Source organism: Manacus vitellinus, unplaced genomic scaffold (assembly GCF_001715985.3).
Source record: "Manacus vitellinus isolate BGI_N305 unplaced genomic scaffold, ASM171598v3 scaffold_2_pilon, whole genome shotgun sequence".
NCBI lineage: Eukaryota > Metazoa > Chordata > Aves > Passeriformes > Pipridae > Manacus > Manacus vitellinus.
In genome coordinates, this window is record NW_021940208.1 from 18,924,867 (window position 1) to 18,943,614 (window position 18,748).

Below are 18,748 nucleotides of genomic sequence, written 5' to 3' on the forward strand. Positions count from 1 at the left end.
TGACTGGTATGGGGCTATTTCGGTAAAGCCCTCGCGGAGTGCAGTGGCTGCGCCCTGCTGCCAGGGCTCGCTCTGTCGCTCGAGAGGGGGGAACCCAGCACCGGCTGGGGCCGAGCGGGGCCGCCCGGGATCACCCGCCGGACCAGGCCTGGGGCTGGGAGCGCCGCGGGGGCGGGGCCGCCACGGCTGCCGTTTGCCCTCGGCGGCCGCCGTAGCGGGCGCGCTTTCCGCCGCCGCGGGTTTTGGTAGCGCCATGAGCCTGTGGGCCGACAAGCACCGGCCCGGTGCCCTCAGCCGCCTCGACTTCCACCGCGAGCAGGCGGCGCGGCTCCGCAACCTGGTCAGTGAGGCAGGCACGGGCGCCCGGGGCCGCCGCGCTCCGGCAGCTTCCCCACCGGGGAGGGAACTGCCCGCGGCCCTGCGGCCTCCGGGTCCTCTCCTCCCCGCAGGGAGGGTCCCTTGGGAGCTGGGATTCCGCCTCAGTATGGGGGAGAACTTCTCTGCTGTGCGGGGGACCGCGCACTGGAACAGGCTGTCCAGAAAGGTTATGGAGTCTCCCTCACGGCAGATATCCAGGAACCATCTGGATGCAATGTGCGCTGGGATGGCCCTGCCTGAGCAGAGAGGTTGGATCAGATGAACCACTGGGGTCCCTTCCAGCCTGACTTCATTTAAACACAGGCTACCTTTTACTCCTTTGCCTGTATTCAAATCTTGAAAGTGAAACTCCGAAGTAATTCTCTCTCTCTCTCTCTCTCTCTCTCTCTTTCTCTCTCTCTCTCTCTTAAATGTGTCTGTTTTAATCTTTCTTTAAAGCCTTTTTACCGTGTGTTTATTGCAGCTGTCATTCTAGTAACCCTGGAAAAGCATGTAAATGCTGGGATGGTTTTTTTGAGGGTTTTGTTGTTTGTTGGTTTGTTTGGGGTAATTTTTTGTGGGATGAAGTGTTTGAAGTGAAAAAAGTTACACATGTTCTATAGGAAATGTTACTGCAGGAAAGGGATTCAGCAATTTTAAGTCTATGTACTATGTTATCATGGAGCTGGAAGAGTCATTTAACATAAACTTGGGTGAGAATGGAAGAATGCATACTCTTTTCTAAAGGAAATACTCTTGTAACTAACTAATCTTGTTGCTTTTTGTTCAGGTTCAGTGTGGTGACTTTCCTCATCTGTTGGTGTATGGACCATCAGGAGCTGGAAAAAAGACAAGAATAATGTGCTTGTTAAGGGAATTGTATGGTGCAGGAGTGGAGAAACTGAGGATTGAGCATCAGAGTATAACGGTAAAAAAAATAAGTCTCCCATCTGCTGTGAAGTAATATGGATATACTGACAGGTTTCTTTTGTGAGCCTCTGTATTTTTTTGAGTTTTAAAACTAATTTTTTTCCCCACTCAGTATATTCAAACTTCTTTATGTAATTAATCATACTGGTTTGGTTATATGAACAAGTAGTTTTCCAAATGTTCTTGTTCCTTAGGTCTTCAGGATGTGGGGTTCTCTGTTTTCTGTGCCTGGCTGGCTGTTCTTATGTGTTATTTTGTTTGGGGTGGGGGTTTTAATTTTTTGTCTACAGGTTGGTTTGGACAGTAGCATCTGTCATGACAGACTAGTTCTGAATTAAATGTATAGAATTTAATTTGTCTGTAGAAATAAGGGTTATTTTTTAAATTCTTAGCACTGCTTTTTGCATATATGCAAGTTTTACCTTCTTTTCTCATTCTCGTAGTGGCAATTTCAGCATTAGCAAAAAAAAAAAAAACAATTTAAATTTTATCTGCCCTGATCTTAGGCATTTATATATTACCTCTTAAAAATCCTTGCTGTAGGAGGCTTAGCCAGCAAGGAATTATCAGGCTTCATTGATAAATAGGTTATTTAATGTTTTCTTTTTAATTCACAGTGGTGGAATAAATAATATATTTAATCTGGATGATAGAAATGTAGAATATATTTAACTGTTCGGACCTCAATTCGGTGCTGCTATAAATAGTAATGTTTTCTTCAAACAAAGTAGAGACTTGAAATTCTTTGGCAGGAGAAGTTAATAGCCACTTCGGGCTTGTCCAGCAATTTTGCCTCCAAAACATTTCTTTGGATGGGCAGAGTGTCACTTATTTTGAACAACTGATACCAGTAATGATTCTTCTTTTACAAAACTCTGGAGTAACTGGAGTATGCAGTAATACATAGCAGGTGTTGCTATAATAATCATTGCTGCTATTTTACAGGTGGATGATGTGTCAGTACTCCTTTTTTCCTTTGGAGGTGGGGTTGGAGGCATAGGAGATACGCAAGTCCAGTGTCTCAGCAGTTCTTTGATCTCTGAGACTCTTGGTTTGCCTGTTGTAGTCTGTAAGATAGATTTTTAGAACACTTCCTGAAACTTAACATGCTTAATTTCTGTATAGGCACCTTCTAAAAAGAAGATTGAAATTAGCACCATTGCAAGTAATTATCACCTTGAAGTTAACCCAAGGTAAGTGTACAGTAAAAATGCCTCACTTCCAAGGTAAGCTAATGGTCATGTTGTAGGTGGTTTCAGCCTGGACATATGAGGGACTGATTGCCCAGTCTGTTGCCTGAGCAAATTAGATAATGGTTTATGGGTTTGATCTGCAAATGAGAATGGGGAGAGGATTTTTAATTGAACAACTCTAAATGAACAGAAATTGGGATTGCTGCATACTAAAGATGCTAATGTTCTGCTTAACTAACCACATAAGCATGCTCTTGTTGAGGACTGGGTAACAAACAATTCTGGATTCATAGACTTAACCATTTCAGTTGATATTGAGAAGTTTTATTGGAACTAACACCTCCATACTTTTAGTTCTCTTACAAGTACAAAACTAAAAGAATTCGAAAGTAAGCAGGATTTGCCCGGTAACTATTCAAATAAAGCGTTTGAAGTACAAGAAAGAACACCACCAAAAAATACTGTGAATCCTGTCTTCAGTGAGGTCAGATGTTGATTTAAACAACAGAAGCTATAATGTGGTACTATATGTCTTCTTTGGCAGTTGTGAAATTGTAATAGTTCACTGACTGATAAATTCATTGACCCAAAGTAAATACTTGTATTTGCCTGAAACCTGTAATGTTGCTTTAAGTCGCATAAGAGTGAATGTCACTGTGCACTGGGAGACCTTGGTTATGTTGGCTTTGTTGTCTGTGTTGCACTTGTGAGATAACGTGTATCCCGAAGTAACTTTGTGCTTACTGCTAAACCTTTGCTCATGCTACTTTGCATTTTAAAAGCTATTCTCATGTGCCAGATCCCCTTAAAAATCTTGTTCTGCAGCTAATCTGTGTATTGATTAGTGAATATCTGCTGGTGTTCTAAAACAGACACAAATAATTAATAGTTTTTCAATAAAAGCTGAGAGTTTTATTGGTAGTTAACTGAATATGTCACTTTGATTGTATAAAATGCGTCACCATTAAGTCTTCTGCTCTGATAACCTGATACTACTAATACTTCTTCTGTTACACTGCAGAGAGTACTTAGAGCTTGAAACATAGATTTCACAGAATATTCTGAATTGAAAGAGACCCAAGGGATCATCGAGTCCAACTCTTAAGTGAATGGCTCATATGGGGATTGAACCCACAACCTTGGTGTTATTAGCACCGTGCTCTAACCAACTAAGCTAATCTCATATAAAATAATCGTATTTCACCTTAAATACAAAAATCCTGAAAGTGTAGAATTAGCGTAGTAGTTGTTGTACATAATAGTAGTGCTGAGTTTTGATTAAGAATCAATATATTGATTCATAGCCTTTAAGTGTCAAGCAATTGTCATGTTTTTGTCTGACCAGACAGTAAACCTGCCTGTGCTGTACTATCGCCTGTGAAATTTGACTGAGTTATAATACAGTGAAATGATGTTGTGCGTCTTGAGTAACATGGAATGTGATAAATGGCTAACAGGGAAAGGAAATGAATTTCTGGGAAGGACGCTGCAGATACTGACTGTGTTATGAAACTTAAATTTAATTAACATTAGATAGAAATGTAATATTTAACAGAAATGTTCTTCTTCCTTCAAAAGGAGGATATTGTCTGAATTCCAGAGTGTTGTCTTCTGGTCACTTGACTAGCTTGGGTAGATGCTTTAAAATGGGTTCTGCTGCATTAGTGCATCCTTAAAGAATAAAGAGCAATAAAAATCAAATGCTTGTCTGGTAACTGCCTTTGTTTATTGTTTTCCTGGAATGTTTGATGTGGTCACATGATACCAAAAGGATAATCTTTTGCCATGAAATTATATCTCTGGGTTCTCTGTTGCTGCAGAAAATAATTTATATATTAGAACACTATTTTAATCACTTTCCATTTCTAACAGCTGGCATAGCTCATAAGTAGAACTGCAGTTAGAAGGCTTGTTTCATTTTGATTACAGCACAAATACAAAAGCAAAGATCTGCTGCCTTGCTGAAGGACAGAGCTCTGCAGTCCAAGTCAGTGTAGCCCATGGAGTATTTTGTGAATCGTTGCGCATATACGCCTTTCTCTGCTCTGCTGCCTTCTCCTTGGCAATAATGGAGAAGGTCTGGTTGAGTGGTGAAGAGAACAGTGCAGACAAATGTCTTTTCATTTGCTTGCCAGTGAAATATAGCAGAGCTACTGCTGCTTCTGTGAAGGCAATTGTCTGGGATGCTAAATAGGCAGTGGTTTTTTCCCCTTTTTCTTTGCATTTTTGGTGATCCACCTTGCAAGTCAGTAGTCCCCTCTGGCTGTCAAATCTGAGTCAAGCTAGCTGAGCTACTATAACGTGGGGACTGAGAAACCTGTGCAATGCTACTGTAGTGGATAGTGGAGAGAAGGGGCAAGAGGAATTTCCCCATGTTTTACTGCCTTCCTAGAGGAAAAAAGCAAACCTAATGCTGGAATAGTATCTCAATATCAGTGTTTTACTAGTACCTTGGAACTTCAGTGTGTCTACCATTCAAGTGTGCATTAAGAATTTAGGTTGTTCGTGGCATGACATCTAGTTTTTGGTGGGGAAAAAAAACCCTTGCTTTTGAGTCCATTGAATCAGGCATCCTATTATGTTGTTAGACTTAATTGTTCTTTCCATAATGAGTGAAAGTGTTCACATTGTCTGTCCAGGTTATAGGTAACAAAAGTTTAGATTTCTTATCCCAGAAGAATAAGTTCTATTTTTATGAGTTAATTTGACAATGGTTTCATTACTCTTCAATACAGTGCTACTAATCCAGCTGCGCCTGCATAAGCTTTGGGTTGTTCTTGTTACTGGGAGGGTAACTTTGAACAAAGTATGTGTGTTGAGCTTAATTCTAACCCTAGCAGCTTCTGAATTTTGTTGAGTCAGTTGATCAGGGGGTTGGTTAGGGGGATATATTTTATATGCAATATAAAGTTGTTTTAAAACAAGATTTATTCAAACTCCTGTTACAGTGATGCGGGAAACAATGACCGTGTAGTAATTCAGGAACTCTTGAAGACAGTAGCACAGTCCCAACAGCTTGAGACAAGTACTCAGCGAGATTTTAAAGGTGAGTAGAACAGTTAAAACCAGTGAAGGGCTTTTGAGACTTGGGATTTTTTTCAGAAATTTTATCTCATTGTGTCATGTGTGTACCTTCATGCATTATGCAGGTAAAAACAAACCTATTCCCATTTAGAAGATTTTTATCCATAGTGTACAGAGGGACACTTGGTAAGAAAATGAAGAGACTTTCATTGAATTTTCCAAGATGCTTGTTTTTCCTCCCAATGACTAACTTGAAAGCAAAATCAGAACTATATAATGGGATTTTAGGAGAAAGGGAATCTTGATAGATAGAAGAGCAGAAATTAGCTGAAAATGTTCATGGATTTAGTACTCTGTCACATTTTCCTACTGTTCTGTCTAGCTGTTCTCAGAAAGTACTGTTTGACCTGAGCTGCTAGACACTGATTGTCTCTATCAGTTATTGATGTATATATCCTTACAGCTGCAGTTATACTATATCCCTCAAAGTATCTTGTAAGCTGGCTGATATTGCTAGGCTGTGTGTATAACCAGAAGTGGAAGAAGAATACTGGGATGACTTGTTCCTCCAGGCTCTGGGCAATTCAGAGTATTGAAATGAGCCATCTATCAGTTGCCTATGGAGGAACCTGCAGAAGATAGCTGGTTAGGTTGGCTGCTTCGTATTAGGTGTCTCCTGATGGTTGTGAAGCATTTTTTAAATACGTTTTTCTTTTTTTCTTTAAAAGACCATGGAAAGGTGCTGCAACTACAATAAGGCAGCTTTTTACTATTCCTTTGTCAGGCTAAGACATTGGCTTTTAGATAGAAAATGTATTGAGGCGAGTCTTCAAGTAATTTTTGCTTTTTGATATATCCTTATGCCATAACTTCTCCTCCATTTCTCACTTCAAAACTCCTATAAGAAGTTACTGTACTAGGTATCAGGGTGAAAGCTGCTACACCTATCTGGATTATTTCTTGGCACTGAAGCATTGCAGGCCCTGCTCTGAAGAAATTGCCATTCCAGGACGTGAATATAGTGTGTGAGAGAGCAGATTGTGCAGTCAAAAAAGGAGCGTGGGTTATCTTAATCTTTATTTTCCTGCCTGTGGGATCATACTGCCTTCTTCTACTTATTGTTGTTTATTCTGGTATTATCACTTGTGTGTCGAAAGTATTTGTTTTCTTAGAAAGATTTGATATTAATACAAAACCTCACTATTTTTAATCCTTTTTCCAGTGGTGCTGTTAACAGAAGTTGACAAACTCACTAAAGATGCTCAGCATGCTTTGCGAAGAACAATGGAGAAATACATGGCGACATGCAGGTTGATCCTGTGCTGCAACTCCATGTCAAAAATTATAGGACCTATTCAAAGCAGATGCCTGGCTATACGAGTGCCTGCTCCCAGCATTGAAGATGTATGTTAAAATAGAAGCAAATATAAATTATTTAAAAATCCTACTAGATAAGTTCTTGCTGTGGACTTACGAGATATTTTACTTTCACATAGTGACCTAGCTTTTCTTTGTGGTGAGTGACTTGTCAAACATGGCTTATGAAAGACTGGTCCATTTCTGGTCCAGGAATCTTTCTAACAGCAGAATATGTAGTTGCTGAACGGTTTGCTAAGTGTTGTACTCCCTGATATCTGTTTTCCATCCATCTAGATCTGCCATGTCTTGTCCAGTGTGTGTAAGAAAGAAGGCCTGACTCTTCCTCAGGAACTAGCTCAAAGGATTGCAGAGAAATCTGGCAGGAATCTTCGGAAGGCACTACTTATGTGTGAGTGCTGCAGAGTACAACAGTAAGTCACCACAAAAATTAATGTAAATTATGCTGTCAGACACATGAATTACCTTACTTCTAAGGCCATGCTAGAATAGGTGACAATTTGCTCTGATATTAATTTTTAAAAAATTTATTACTATGTAGGTATCCTTTTACTGCTGATCAAGACATTCCTGAGATGGACTGGGAAGTTTACTTGAGAGAAACTGCGAATGCCATTGTTGGTCAACAGACACCACAAAGGTAGGTGAATGGACTTGTTTAGAATTATAAATGATGTTTTTGGTGTGTTCTGGAACCTAAAAAAGAAGGTTGAATTTAAAAAATGTGTCATCTTTAGTTATGTGTAATTTTTTTTTAATTCTACTGGAGGTGGTACTTTGCAGCCAGAGGAAGTGAGCTTTAAAATTGCCAGAGGACACTGAATGAATATCAGGAAATGAAAAGCTATTGCTTTTCCCTATTGAAGCTTAGTAATCAAAAGTGAGCATAGGCTTAGTTGCATGTTGTGTTTTCTGTCTTTTTTTTGGTGGGGGGCATGAAATGTCACTTAATTTAAATGCTTGTAGTGTCTGACCTGATACCAAAAGCTGAGCATTGGTAACTGTGTCACTTTGGCCACCTAATAATCTTACCCCTTTTTATAAACAAGGAAACAGAAAAACAGCATAAAGAAATCCTGTGGTGCTAATCAATTTTGTTTGTGTCTCCTCAGTAATCTTATGCATAAATAATAACTTAGATACGAAGAGGAATTAAAGGAACACAAGCCTGAGACAAATTCTAATAGCCTTGTAGCTTCTAGATTAACTGAGACCATTGTAACTAGAGTATATGTAACTTGTCTTTTGAGTAAAACGTGATATGCAGCATTGAATTGAAATTGCCTTGTGCAATGCTTTTGGGTTTAAAATAACATGCAAAGCCAAAAGCAGAAAAGAAACTTTGCTTGGTTGACTTTTTCCTGAAACATATTTCACAAGTGGTGAAAATACGTTAGAATGCGTTGGGGTCATACTTCTCATATTTTGTGGTGTCTTTCCCACAGGCTTTTAGAGGTCCGTGGACGGCTTTATGAACTCTTGACACATTGCATTCCTCCTGAGATTATAATGAAGGTAATTCAGCTGTCCAGCTCTTATTGTGTTGTAAATATGAATGCTATGACAGTCCCAACTAGAGTTAAAAAAAACAAAACAACACCAAAACATCACAAATTATTCGAATATTCATGGAAAGCTGTGTCCTTTCCAAATAGACATGAATCACCATCCGTGGAGGTGTTCAGAAAACTAGTACACTTGGCACTTTGTGATATGGATTAGTAGGCCTGATGGTATTTGATCAAAGGTTGTACTTGATCATCTTGGTCCTATTTTATAGACTTAATGACTATATGATTCTCTAGGCTATGATATGTTTTCATATCAAATCAAATAAGATTTTTTTTATAAAAGTTTTGTTGTTAGAAATTCAGTATTTGCTATGTCCTAGTGGAGAGATGTGCTGAAGGATGCTAGAGCAGCAGGCCTTTTCAAAGACAGAAGTCATCTTGAGAGGAAAAAAGCAAGTGGGACATGTATGTTCTTATTTTTAGCATGATGAAAGGATGCTGAAGACATCTAGAGCAGAACAAAGATTAAAGATAATGTTTGCAGCTTAACCTAGGTGGACTCTGCCTTCAGATATAATTTTTTTTTCCACATTAACTGATTTCTGTTTTCTGACATTTTTGGTAGTTAGATGTTTCTTTAACCTTCATTTCTTATGGTAGGTTAGTGCATCCTGTGTTGCTATGTTGGGGAGGCAAAAGGTGCATATTCTCTACCCTCTCCATTTTCATAAACTTGAAATGATCTAGAGATACTTCTCACTTAATCCTGACTGCTTTAGTACAGATGGATTTGCAATGATTTTATTGCTGTCTGTGATCTAAAATAATGCGTTTGGGGGTTTTGTAATGACTAAAGTATTGTGGTCAAGTTGTATTGTGTCTGCACATAAATATGTACGTAAATATAAACAGATATATTTAATTCTAAATAAGCCCTTTCCTTGCTTTTTTTTATAAATGCTGTTTCTCTTTGTGCTCGATAGAAGCACTCTTTGTGCTGCCAAGATAGAAGTAAGTGGTTTTAATACACTTGCTATCTTGGTAAGAATTCTCCCCAGAGCCATGTGCCTCCATGCAGTAGAGGTTACAGTATTTGGAGATGAGATTAATTTATTTTCTTTATTAAGGCATAAATAGTTCCAGTAAATTATTCTTGAATGTTTCTGCTGTTGGATTAATGAGTAAACTATTGTCATAGCTTGGCTATTTTCAGAGAAAGAAGGTTATCCTCTTAACAAAAAATATCTGATTTTTCAAATACTGTCCTGTTTTTTCCTTTTTTCCCATTTTAGGGCCTCCTGACAGAACTTCTAAATAACTGTGATGGACAACTGAAAGGAGAAGTTGCACAGATGGCGGCCTTCTATGAACACCGCCTGCAACTGGGCAGCAAAGCCATTTATCATCTGGAAGCATTTGTTGCAAAGTTTATGGCAATTTACAAGAAGTTCATGGAGGACGGGCTAGATGACATGATGTTCTAACTGATACCTGAAGTTGTACACAGAATGTTGCGTCAAGATACCAATAATGTAGCAAATGCCTACTTGTTGGTGCTTGATTACATGTGGGTCTAGTTCTAAGTCAAATATTTTTATTTTACTGTTTAATAAAGCAGTGTTTGCTCAGCTTTAGAAACCAGATGGAGTGTTCGACAGCCACAAATCCATCTTTAGATGCATACAAAATACATTGGCCTTTCAGAAAGACAACACGTTGCCTTGGAAGATGTATAAGATCATAGTTGCTTTGCAGTATTTGTAAGCTGACATTAAGAAGAGAGAACACAGATGCTGCGTGCTTGGTTTTTGTTTGTTAATCACAGATGGGCAGGGCTGTAATAAAAAAATGCTTTTTCCATGTTGTGGTAAGTTCCAGCTTGAACATGTATTTCCTGCCTGCTGATCTATACATCTTACTGTTTGTCTGGCTTTTTTTTTTTTCTTAGCCACATTGTTTTCTGTGGTGCACTCACACAGAATGTTTTCTGACATTTTTTTCTTTGTAAGCAGTTGTGTTGAATTTGTGGATGAACAGACTTTTGTGTTGCTTGTAAATCATGTTGACCCCAGGGAACATCTTGTTTAGAAGAATTATACCTATATAAAGCAAGTCCACTTGCTGTCTGATACTTTCACCTCAAAATACATAATGCTGTTCAAGTAAAGGTTATTCCTTTAACTATTTTTTAGCGAAGGATAAAGTTTTGGCTTTTAACAGATATTTTTTCACCTCTTAAATTGATATGTGACATTTTTAAAGTGGCAAAAATAAATTGTAGAAAATATGAACAAATGAAATGCTGAATTGGTGTTTTATACTGTCTGTGATATTCTTTGCTTTGACACAGACATCTTTCAGAAAGGTGGGATAACCCACACATGCTCTGAGACTAAAGGGAGACACTGAAGTTTAAAAAATCCAAACAAATGCAAGCAACAAGAAAAAGAAAAAAACCCCAACCTCCCAAAATAGTAATAATAATACTAGAAAGCCAACAACACCTGTCTGCAAATCTTTCAGATGTTTATATACTATGGTAACCTAAAAATTACTGAATTCATGACCTTTATTACTTCACTGTGCTAATTTAGGCTATTACTAGATAATATTTAAAGCTAAAGTGAATTAAATACTGTTTCCTGTTCCCTTCCCCCTCCTCTTTTTCTCCAGGAAAGGGTTTAATATTTGAGGCTTTTTTTGTTAGAGGTAGTTACACATAATGGCAGTTGTTTTGGAAGCTAGGGCCTCCCCACTGACAATTCATAAAAAAATCTCACTAGTTATTAGTAACTCTGTCATCCCCTTTAAAATGTACAAAAGGCAGCATTAATCCCAAAAGAGGCAGTGTTGCTGCTGTTCTTGGGAATTTGACCATTGGATGTGTGGTGTTAATGCACAGCTTACCTTTGGGTTCAAACTGTGCTGGCCTGCTTCATGCTCAACTGTTCTCGTGAAGAAGTAGAAAATGGAATTTTTTCTTCCATATACTCTTCACCCGAATCCCAGCACTGGTAGCTGAGTGTTTTGACTGTCAGAGATCCTGGAAAAACATCAGTCAGTGCTAGTGGCAATGAATACTTGAATCCATTACAGAGAAGGCCACAAAGGTGGATGGAGCATAATTATTGCATGTACAAACTGCCCCACTCTTACAGGAGCCTTGTCTTACTACTAGTTTTTAAAAGCTGAACAACCTTTACAATTTCCCTACTTGTACGAGTACAGCATGTGCTGAAGCAAAAGTGAGTCCAAAAGATAATGAAATGCTTCCCTGCTAAAACCAACCCCGAAAGCTAATGTGGGAGACCAGGAATGTATGTAGGGGGTTGTGAAATACAGTTGAAATGCACAGGGACTGTAGCTGTGGAGGGTGGGGAGGCAGGAGCTGGACTGTAGGTTTGTCAGGGGAGAGATGCAGAGGAGCAACTTCTTGTTTCAAAAGGCCTCAGCAGCTTTGTTCAGGGAAACCCCAACATGGATCTCTCTCTAGGTGTTCTTGCTGCCTCCTGTTGAAGTTTAATTTTTATCCTGTTCTAACTGGAATAAATCAAGAGTACCCAAGGATGGAAAAAAGGGATAATGACCAGGGTTTTCAGAGAGAGAAAACAGCTGTTAGTATTCCTGAGAGCCAGCATTTTCCGCTGGTGATCCTACTCCTGCCTCTTTGTCTTCCACAGTCTAGAACATAAATTTAAACACATGGGCACGGTATCTCATAAGACTCTGCACGTCTTTCCTGCCTAGTAATTTTTCAGGAAATTTTGCCTTAGTATCCATCACAGGCTCCCTGGGAAGTGGTCATGCTCCCAAGCCTATCAGAGTTCAAGGAGTGTCTGGATTATGCTTTTCATCATATGTTTAGTTTTAGTTAGTCCTGTGAGGAGCAGGGAATTGAGTTTGATGATCCTTAGGGGTCACTTCCACCTTGAGAGATTCTGTGATAATGATCAGTGCTTTTTGGGAACATTTTAGAGGCTAACTGCCTTGGATGCTGCTTCACCTCCCTCCTGGGTAGCTGCCTTAGAGGCAGTATGATTGAGAACTGAGGTCCTGGGCTGTGCTGGAGGAAGCAAGGGCCAGTAACCTCCTCCACCCTTGTGCTGTGCGCTGGCAAACGGCACTGATGGGAATGTATGAGCAGGGGGCTGTCAGAAATAAGGAGTCCTCTGCCTTTTTTTCCCCTTGTGGTACTCCCTTTTACCAAAAACCTTTTTACCAAAAATACAGAACTTTAGGCTGGCAAGCAAGGGTCTCCTGGGATGGGCACAGCTGTCTCTGCAGCCTAAAGCAGAATCATAGAATCATCTAGGTTTGAAAAGACGTCAAAGATCGACTAATCCAACTGAGCCTGCACACAGAGCCCAGTGACAGTTCTGTGCTGGACCTACACTGAGTGCCGCACACCTTCACAGATCAAGTGGGAGCAGCAGTGCAGATAGACTTTTAAACACTGAATAGCACAGGACCAACCTCTAGATGATCCGTTTCTTCAGCTGATTTCATCTTTTGAGACCTGCTTAGAATTGTTTCTGAATTGCATGCTGAGGGGATTACCCTTGCTTTCATCCAGCAACACCTCCTGCTAGTTCAAAATGAAAACTCCAAGTTGCTCCCTCCCGAGTGGGACTTAAGCACTGAACAAGTCTAAGAGGTTGCAGAGGAGTCGGCTTTGTGCTAGCACAGAAAGTCAGTGGTGAAACTGATTTTAAAAAATTGATCAAGAAACTAAAGGCAGTAACTTGTGGTGAAACTTTCTCTGCTCTGCAAAGATTGGGTGTGCAAAGGACAAATGGTGCATTCACACTTTATTCTCCATTTCTGAAGTCCAAGCGTTAACTCCTGTGAGGAACATTATTTTTAAAATTGTATTATTTTTAGACATCCATGATAAACATCTCTCCTTGAGAATTAATCACAATAAACATATTATCTGATTGGAAGACTGATTTTAAAAATGTATTTTGTTGAATAAATACATATGAACAAAGCTGGCATGAGGAATATCCCCTTCTCTACCAACGAAGTACCCTGATTATCACAAGGTAGAAAGTAAGGTAGATAAGAGCTCAATATCTCAGATTTTCCTTCCAGTGCAGGGTATTCAAGATTATTACAGCTAATTGATATAAAGTAATAGCTGTAATTTGTCTTGTTGAAAAGAGATATGGTATGCTTGAGCAACCTTTAGTCCTTTTGCTTAACATTTTTTTTTCATGCATGAACAATTAATGCTGTATGAATTTGTTTCAACCAAACCCCAGAGTAGCAGTCTGCTGAATGAAAGTTGGTGACAGTCAAGTGTGTTTCTAGTTCTTGAAGGCCAAAATACTTCTCTTGATCATTACATTCCCTAAGGAGGGAAGGAATGTGAATGTGTAAGCATGCAAAAGAAATTAACCTCTCTTGTTGAATGTGTCCTGAAGGCTAATGAATAGTATATCATGCAAGTTGCATGTCAGGAATTAGTTGTATATCAAAAAATGACCAAGATTAAAATAGTTTGCCATTATCTTCAACACACTGAGCAATTGACTCAGAATTTTCTCTGTTACCAAAACTGAAATTGTTTTCTGTCCAAATTAACTACGACAACTGGTGCCTACCCAAGGTTGTTTCTTGTTTGGTTGGTTGGGTTTTTTGGGGGGGGTTTCTTTTTTTTTTTTTTTTTTTTTTTTTTTTTTGCTTTGTTTTGTTTTGTTTTGTTTGTTTTGGTTTAGTTTTGGTTGCGTTTTTTTTCTTTTTAAAGTGGTGAATGCTTTGCTTGTCTAAAAATTGATCCTATTAATAGTTAAACATTCCTATAACAGATTCTCTTCTGCAATGGTGTACAGGGTGTGTGTGCTCAATTTCTGGAAGATGTTGTATAGTCTGTTTCAGCAGTCCTGGAGTTAGTGGATATTCTCCCAATCATTTGAGCGTCGGGTGATATTTCAGTGGAGATGGGTTTGGCATCTCTGAAATGGGAGGGAGGCAGCAGATAATAAAAGAACTTAACTTCACCACTGGTCCATCTGTGTTTATCCTAGCAGCTACCAGCTCTGTCCTGGCACCTTCTTGGAGCTGATCTCCAGTCCTGTCCCAAGACATGGAATAGTGTTGGTCTTTTTTTGGGTGTTTTTGACCTCTTTTCAAGCCACTACATACAGTTACAAAGAGCAAATTTTGGTTAGGGGGCAGTAGAAGACTGAGAGCTGGAGACCTACTGTCTTACTCCCTCTCTTGGTTGACCCAGTGTTTCCCCAAATAATTTTTCTTGGTTTTACTCGGGACAATTTCCTTTGATGTTTTAAGTGTGAGGCTTTTAATTGGCAATCTGTGACAGCCAGTGAATGGCACAGTTTCACTGTAGCTAAATGTTGCCAATGTTGGCTTTCAGTGCAAGCAAGCTGGTGTTCTTTTTTAAGCTTGTGATAGTATGTTCATGTCAAATGATTTGTTGTGCCAAATTATCAAGGCAACTCTTAAAACACTCCTGGTCACAATGAAATCTGAAAGGCATGTTAGTAAAGCGTGTGTTTCAAGAAATTCATGGAATATTTTCTGTACTTTTCTTGGAATTCTTCTGCAAAATGTTTCAGTCTTGAGTAAGAAGGAAGAAAATCAGGAGCCCTATCGAAGAAAAGAAAGAAGGAAGTCAGAATGATGAAGCAGGCAAGGACAGATCCTGGGGGAAGACAGGTATACTCATTATTCGTATTTACATTTCAAAGTCGAATTATCTGCAGTGTTCTCAATCATACCCTACACTTATATTCCCTGCCACACACCATGAATAATAAATACATTTTGAAGGGTAGAGTAAGTGACCAAATAGGCTTCTTCCTCTTTTAATTTTGTGGATGATCTTAATTTGAGAGGTCAGTACAAATGCCTGTGGTATGTGACAATTTTAGGCCGGTAGTTACTAATTAAGACAGAAAGCCAGATGCTGGCTAAGGCATTTTCAAATACATCACAGATAAACTTGCAGGAGCTGATTAACTCAAACGGAATGTCTCCTTAGGTGATAGCTACCAATTATACTTGGAACAATTTTTAAAATTAAAAAGGATGAGGGAAAAAGATTTATGAAACTCTTGGCTGAGTTTTCTCTGGAGAAAGAATTTTGGTAAAAAGTGGGGTTAGCTGTTTGACAATTAGCAGATAATTAGAAGAAGGTCATTTACCTAGTGGGCAAAAATCTTTTATGATAGGCTCACACTCATCAAACCTGTTTATGCCGAAGGAGGATAAACAGTGTTTCACTCACAGTGTTTTAGCCTTAGTGATATGAGCAGCACCGGCTACTGCTGCTGTGCCAACTTCACGTGGGCTGTGTGGGACTCAATTTGACAGTGCTTCATGTGGCAAGCACAGAACAGAGGATGCCAAGCTGTGCTCATGGATCCTAGGGTGGCTATGGACAATTTTTGCAGAACTCCACAAAAGAAGTTAGGAACAACACAGCAACTGCCTGTGCAGAAAACTGAGAAATCTCAAACACTGGGGAATTTTTTGGGATCTCCAAATCCCAAAAAATCCAAATCCCAGAAAAAAAAAAAAGTGGGAAAACATTGATTTTATTAATATTACTATCTGTAAAGGGGAACATTGCTAGTAGACCAGAGACAGTGTCAGACATTGGAAGCTTTTCTGAAAGTGTCCCTTGGACAGGTAAGGCCTCAAATTATTGTAAATTCAGAGTGGCAAATGCTGTAAGGAAGAGCTGAGACAGGCTGCTGCTTTTTGTCTTTTCTCCCAGCTTAGCATGGAATTTTTCTTCGTGGTTTCTACAAAATAGGGATATGTAGTCAGCATTGTTTGGCCAAAAGGCCAAGGAGAGGATGAGTCCACCTGATTTGAATGTTGTTCATGCTTCTTTTTCCCATCCTTAAAACTTAAAGGATGCCTAGGTAGGATCCATCTCTCCTAACTGAAGGACTGAAGTGTCAGTGTTTAAGGCTGAGATCCTCTCTAAGCTCTTTCCACAAGCAATGGAAAAAGATGAGCAGGTGCTGAACACAAGCTAGCTAGTCCCAACAGCTCTTCTAGGTGTATTTCACCCCTCAAAAGGGGCTAGTCCTTGCCATTAACTCCACAGGCAATATGGAGCACAAAGCTAGACTTACACACAGACTAGATGCCTAAACTAAAAGCAAGAAAAATTGTACCTTTCTATTCTAGAATCCATCTCAGAATACCAAAGAACGCAAGGGGAAAACAAATTAGGATCAAGTGCTGCTCAGGAGGGCAGAGCATTTCCCTGCTATATTCCTTTGTGCAAGGCAGTGCCTACCCTGAGGACTGCAAATACAGGCTGTGATGTAGAAATGTAGGAATGCATTCAGTCCTGGTTTTGCTGCTGGCATCCTGTTCAAAATGATAATTTCAAATAGAGCTTATAGCTTTATAACATTTCTGACATGCATAAATGTAAGAATTTATTAATACATGATCCTTTCAAACAAATCCATGTTTTTACCTTTTTTCCCCTGCAAAGTCAGGACCCTGTCCTGGAGTAGTTTCATTTGCAAAAGTCTGAATTCACTCTGATCCCAGGAAGCCCAGAGGCAGCCATCATGAGTGGAAGCCATCCCATGTGGAAGGAGGTCTAACCTATGCCTTAGGCAGAATTTCCGTACAGAAGAATTGGTCCTTTGCAGTGTGTTTCATTCAAAATAAGTACATTAACTCCTTGTTGAAGGTGAGAGTTGCTTTTAGAGCCACTAACAGTTGTCCAGACATTAAAATTCCTTCCAGTTAGGCGAGTATTGTCTCTGTGACACAGATCTGGTTTGGAAACAGCTGGCTTAGAGCAGGTAGACAGGGATATCATTAGGAAAAATCCACTGCTGACTCATTGCACCCAAGGGAAGCACTGGAGATGGTGAGCACCTTTCATTTAGGGAATTCTGGAGCAGGCTAAAACCTTCCAAAAGGACTAGTCAGGTTCAGATAAAATACCTGTATTGTTCTAGGAAAACTAAATGTTAAATGTGCTTGAGAGAAAGGACTGGTAGCTATCATCAGAGGCATTTTTCGTGTGCATTGTGTGGGTTAACAGCCTGTTGAACCTTTGGAGCAGACATGATGGAGAGGCTCAGAGCTGCAAGCTGTTGCTGCTGCTTTGGGCAACCTGAAGATGCACTGAAAAATAGGGAGATGCTGTCAAATCCTTCTGGCAATGGAACAAGCGTGTGAAGTGAAAGGAGTGTTGTCATCAGAGCTGAACAGCAGCAACATTTTGTGGCTGAAAATGATTTTATTCTCTCAGACGATGATGCTAACGTTTAAGGGGGAAAAAAGGAGCACTGCAAAGGCAGTCATTACAGATGGAGCACGCGATTAGCCTATCTAACTTTTCCACCTGAAAATACAAGATTTACTATGATACCGCCGATGTGAACTCCACGGAAGGAAGTAAAGAAAATGTGATTACAGATATTACATCCAAATCAAATTGAAACTGCATTAAAAACCTGAGATTACTGCACTGTTCCATGCTACATCTGAAAACAGGGTATACACCTGCTACTGACAGGCATGTAAAGAACATGCAGGGGCTTATTTCTCAGAAAACAAATTTGATCTCTGACTTGCTGCTTCACAAATCCACAGAAACAAAGGCAGGAAGTAAAATTATGGGCAGACATTAATAAATAATCATCAACAAAGCAGCTGTGTTGTTTGGGATTATTGTTTGTTTTTCTTCCTAGTATTTACTTTACATTGCAACCTTTAGCAGTAAATTGTTTCAGTTACTTTATCTATAAAAGTGAGGTAATTACTCTCATCTTTGCAAATCTGCAGATAAAAGCATTAGAATTGCATGCTTCTATTAATAAATATTTTCTCAGTTGACTTGTGGCCGCTGGAACACTTTTCTGTGCTATGCTCACTCACTGTACAGACATAAATGAGTTGTTAAATCCTGACTTCTAGCTTTATTGACAAGGAGAAAAAGCAACCCTTAAGCTTCTTTATCATATTTATATATGCTGTATCCTCAAACATACATGTTAAGCTTACTTTTAAAACCATGTTTTTGGGGGGTCATGTTGTGACATATAGGAAACCAAACATCTCTTTGCTTTCTTGGCTGTGACTGCTACAAGGCAATGAAAAAGATCACCGGACTATGACAGTGTCATGAGTTACTGCCTCTACCATGAGGGCTCTGTACACCCAGTAGTCCTCATAAAAGACAGTCTATCTCATGTGACTGGAAGTATCATATGGGCTGAAAAAGTGGAACTGTAATAAAATAGGGCATCTTTCAATTCCTTTCCTTGTTATGTTACATCAAGTGGCAGACTACAATAAATTTTAAAATAAAAAGTTGACATGAGTGATTATATAGTAATAAATGAATAA

General features: G+C 39.4%; 1 protein-coding gene across 1 annotated transcript; it reads left to right on the forward strand.

Moving 5' to 3' along the window:
* The first annotated feature begins 214 nt into the window (after positions 1-214).
* On the forward strand, positions 215-10,258 carry RFC3 (replication factor C subunit 3). The gene is made up of 9 exons (XM_018071509.2): positions 215-340; positions 1,148-1,285; positions 2,413-2,480; positions 5,429-5,526; positions 6,727-6,908; positions 7,158-7,294; positions 7,423-7,521; positions 8,327-8,396; positions 9,685-10,258. The coding sequence occupies exons 1-9, from the start codon at positions 254-256 to the stop codon at positions 9,874-9,876; spliced, it is 1,071 nt and encodes a 356-aa protein (XP_017926998.2). The 5' UTR covers positions 215-253; the 3' UTR covers positions 9,877-10,258.
* The last annotated feature ends 8,490 nt before the right edge of the window (positions 10,259-18,748 follow it).

Bases quoted from the DNA above. Each gene is read 5' to 3' on its own strand.
- RFC3 (XM_018071509.2), top strand. From the start codon at position 254: ATGAGCCTGTGGGCCGACAAGCACCGGCCCGGTGCCCTCAGCCGCCTC. The intron at 5,527-6,726 runs GTGAGTAGAACA...TCCTTTTTCCAG, and splicing joins TACTCAGCGAGATTTTAAAG to TGGTGCTGTTAACAGAAGTT. The intron at 7,522-8,326 runs GTAGGTGAATGG...TCTTTCCCACAG, and splicing joins GGTCAACAGACACCACAAAG to GCTTTTAGAGGTCCGTGGAC.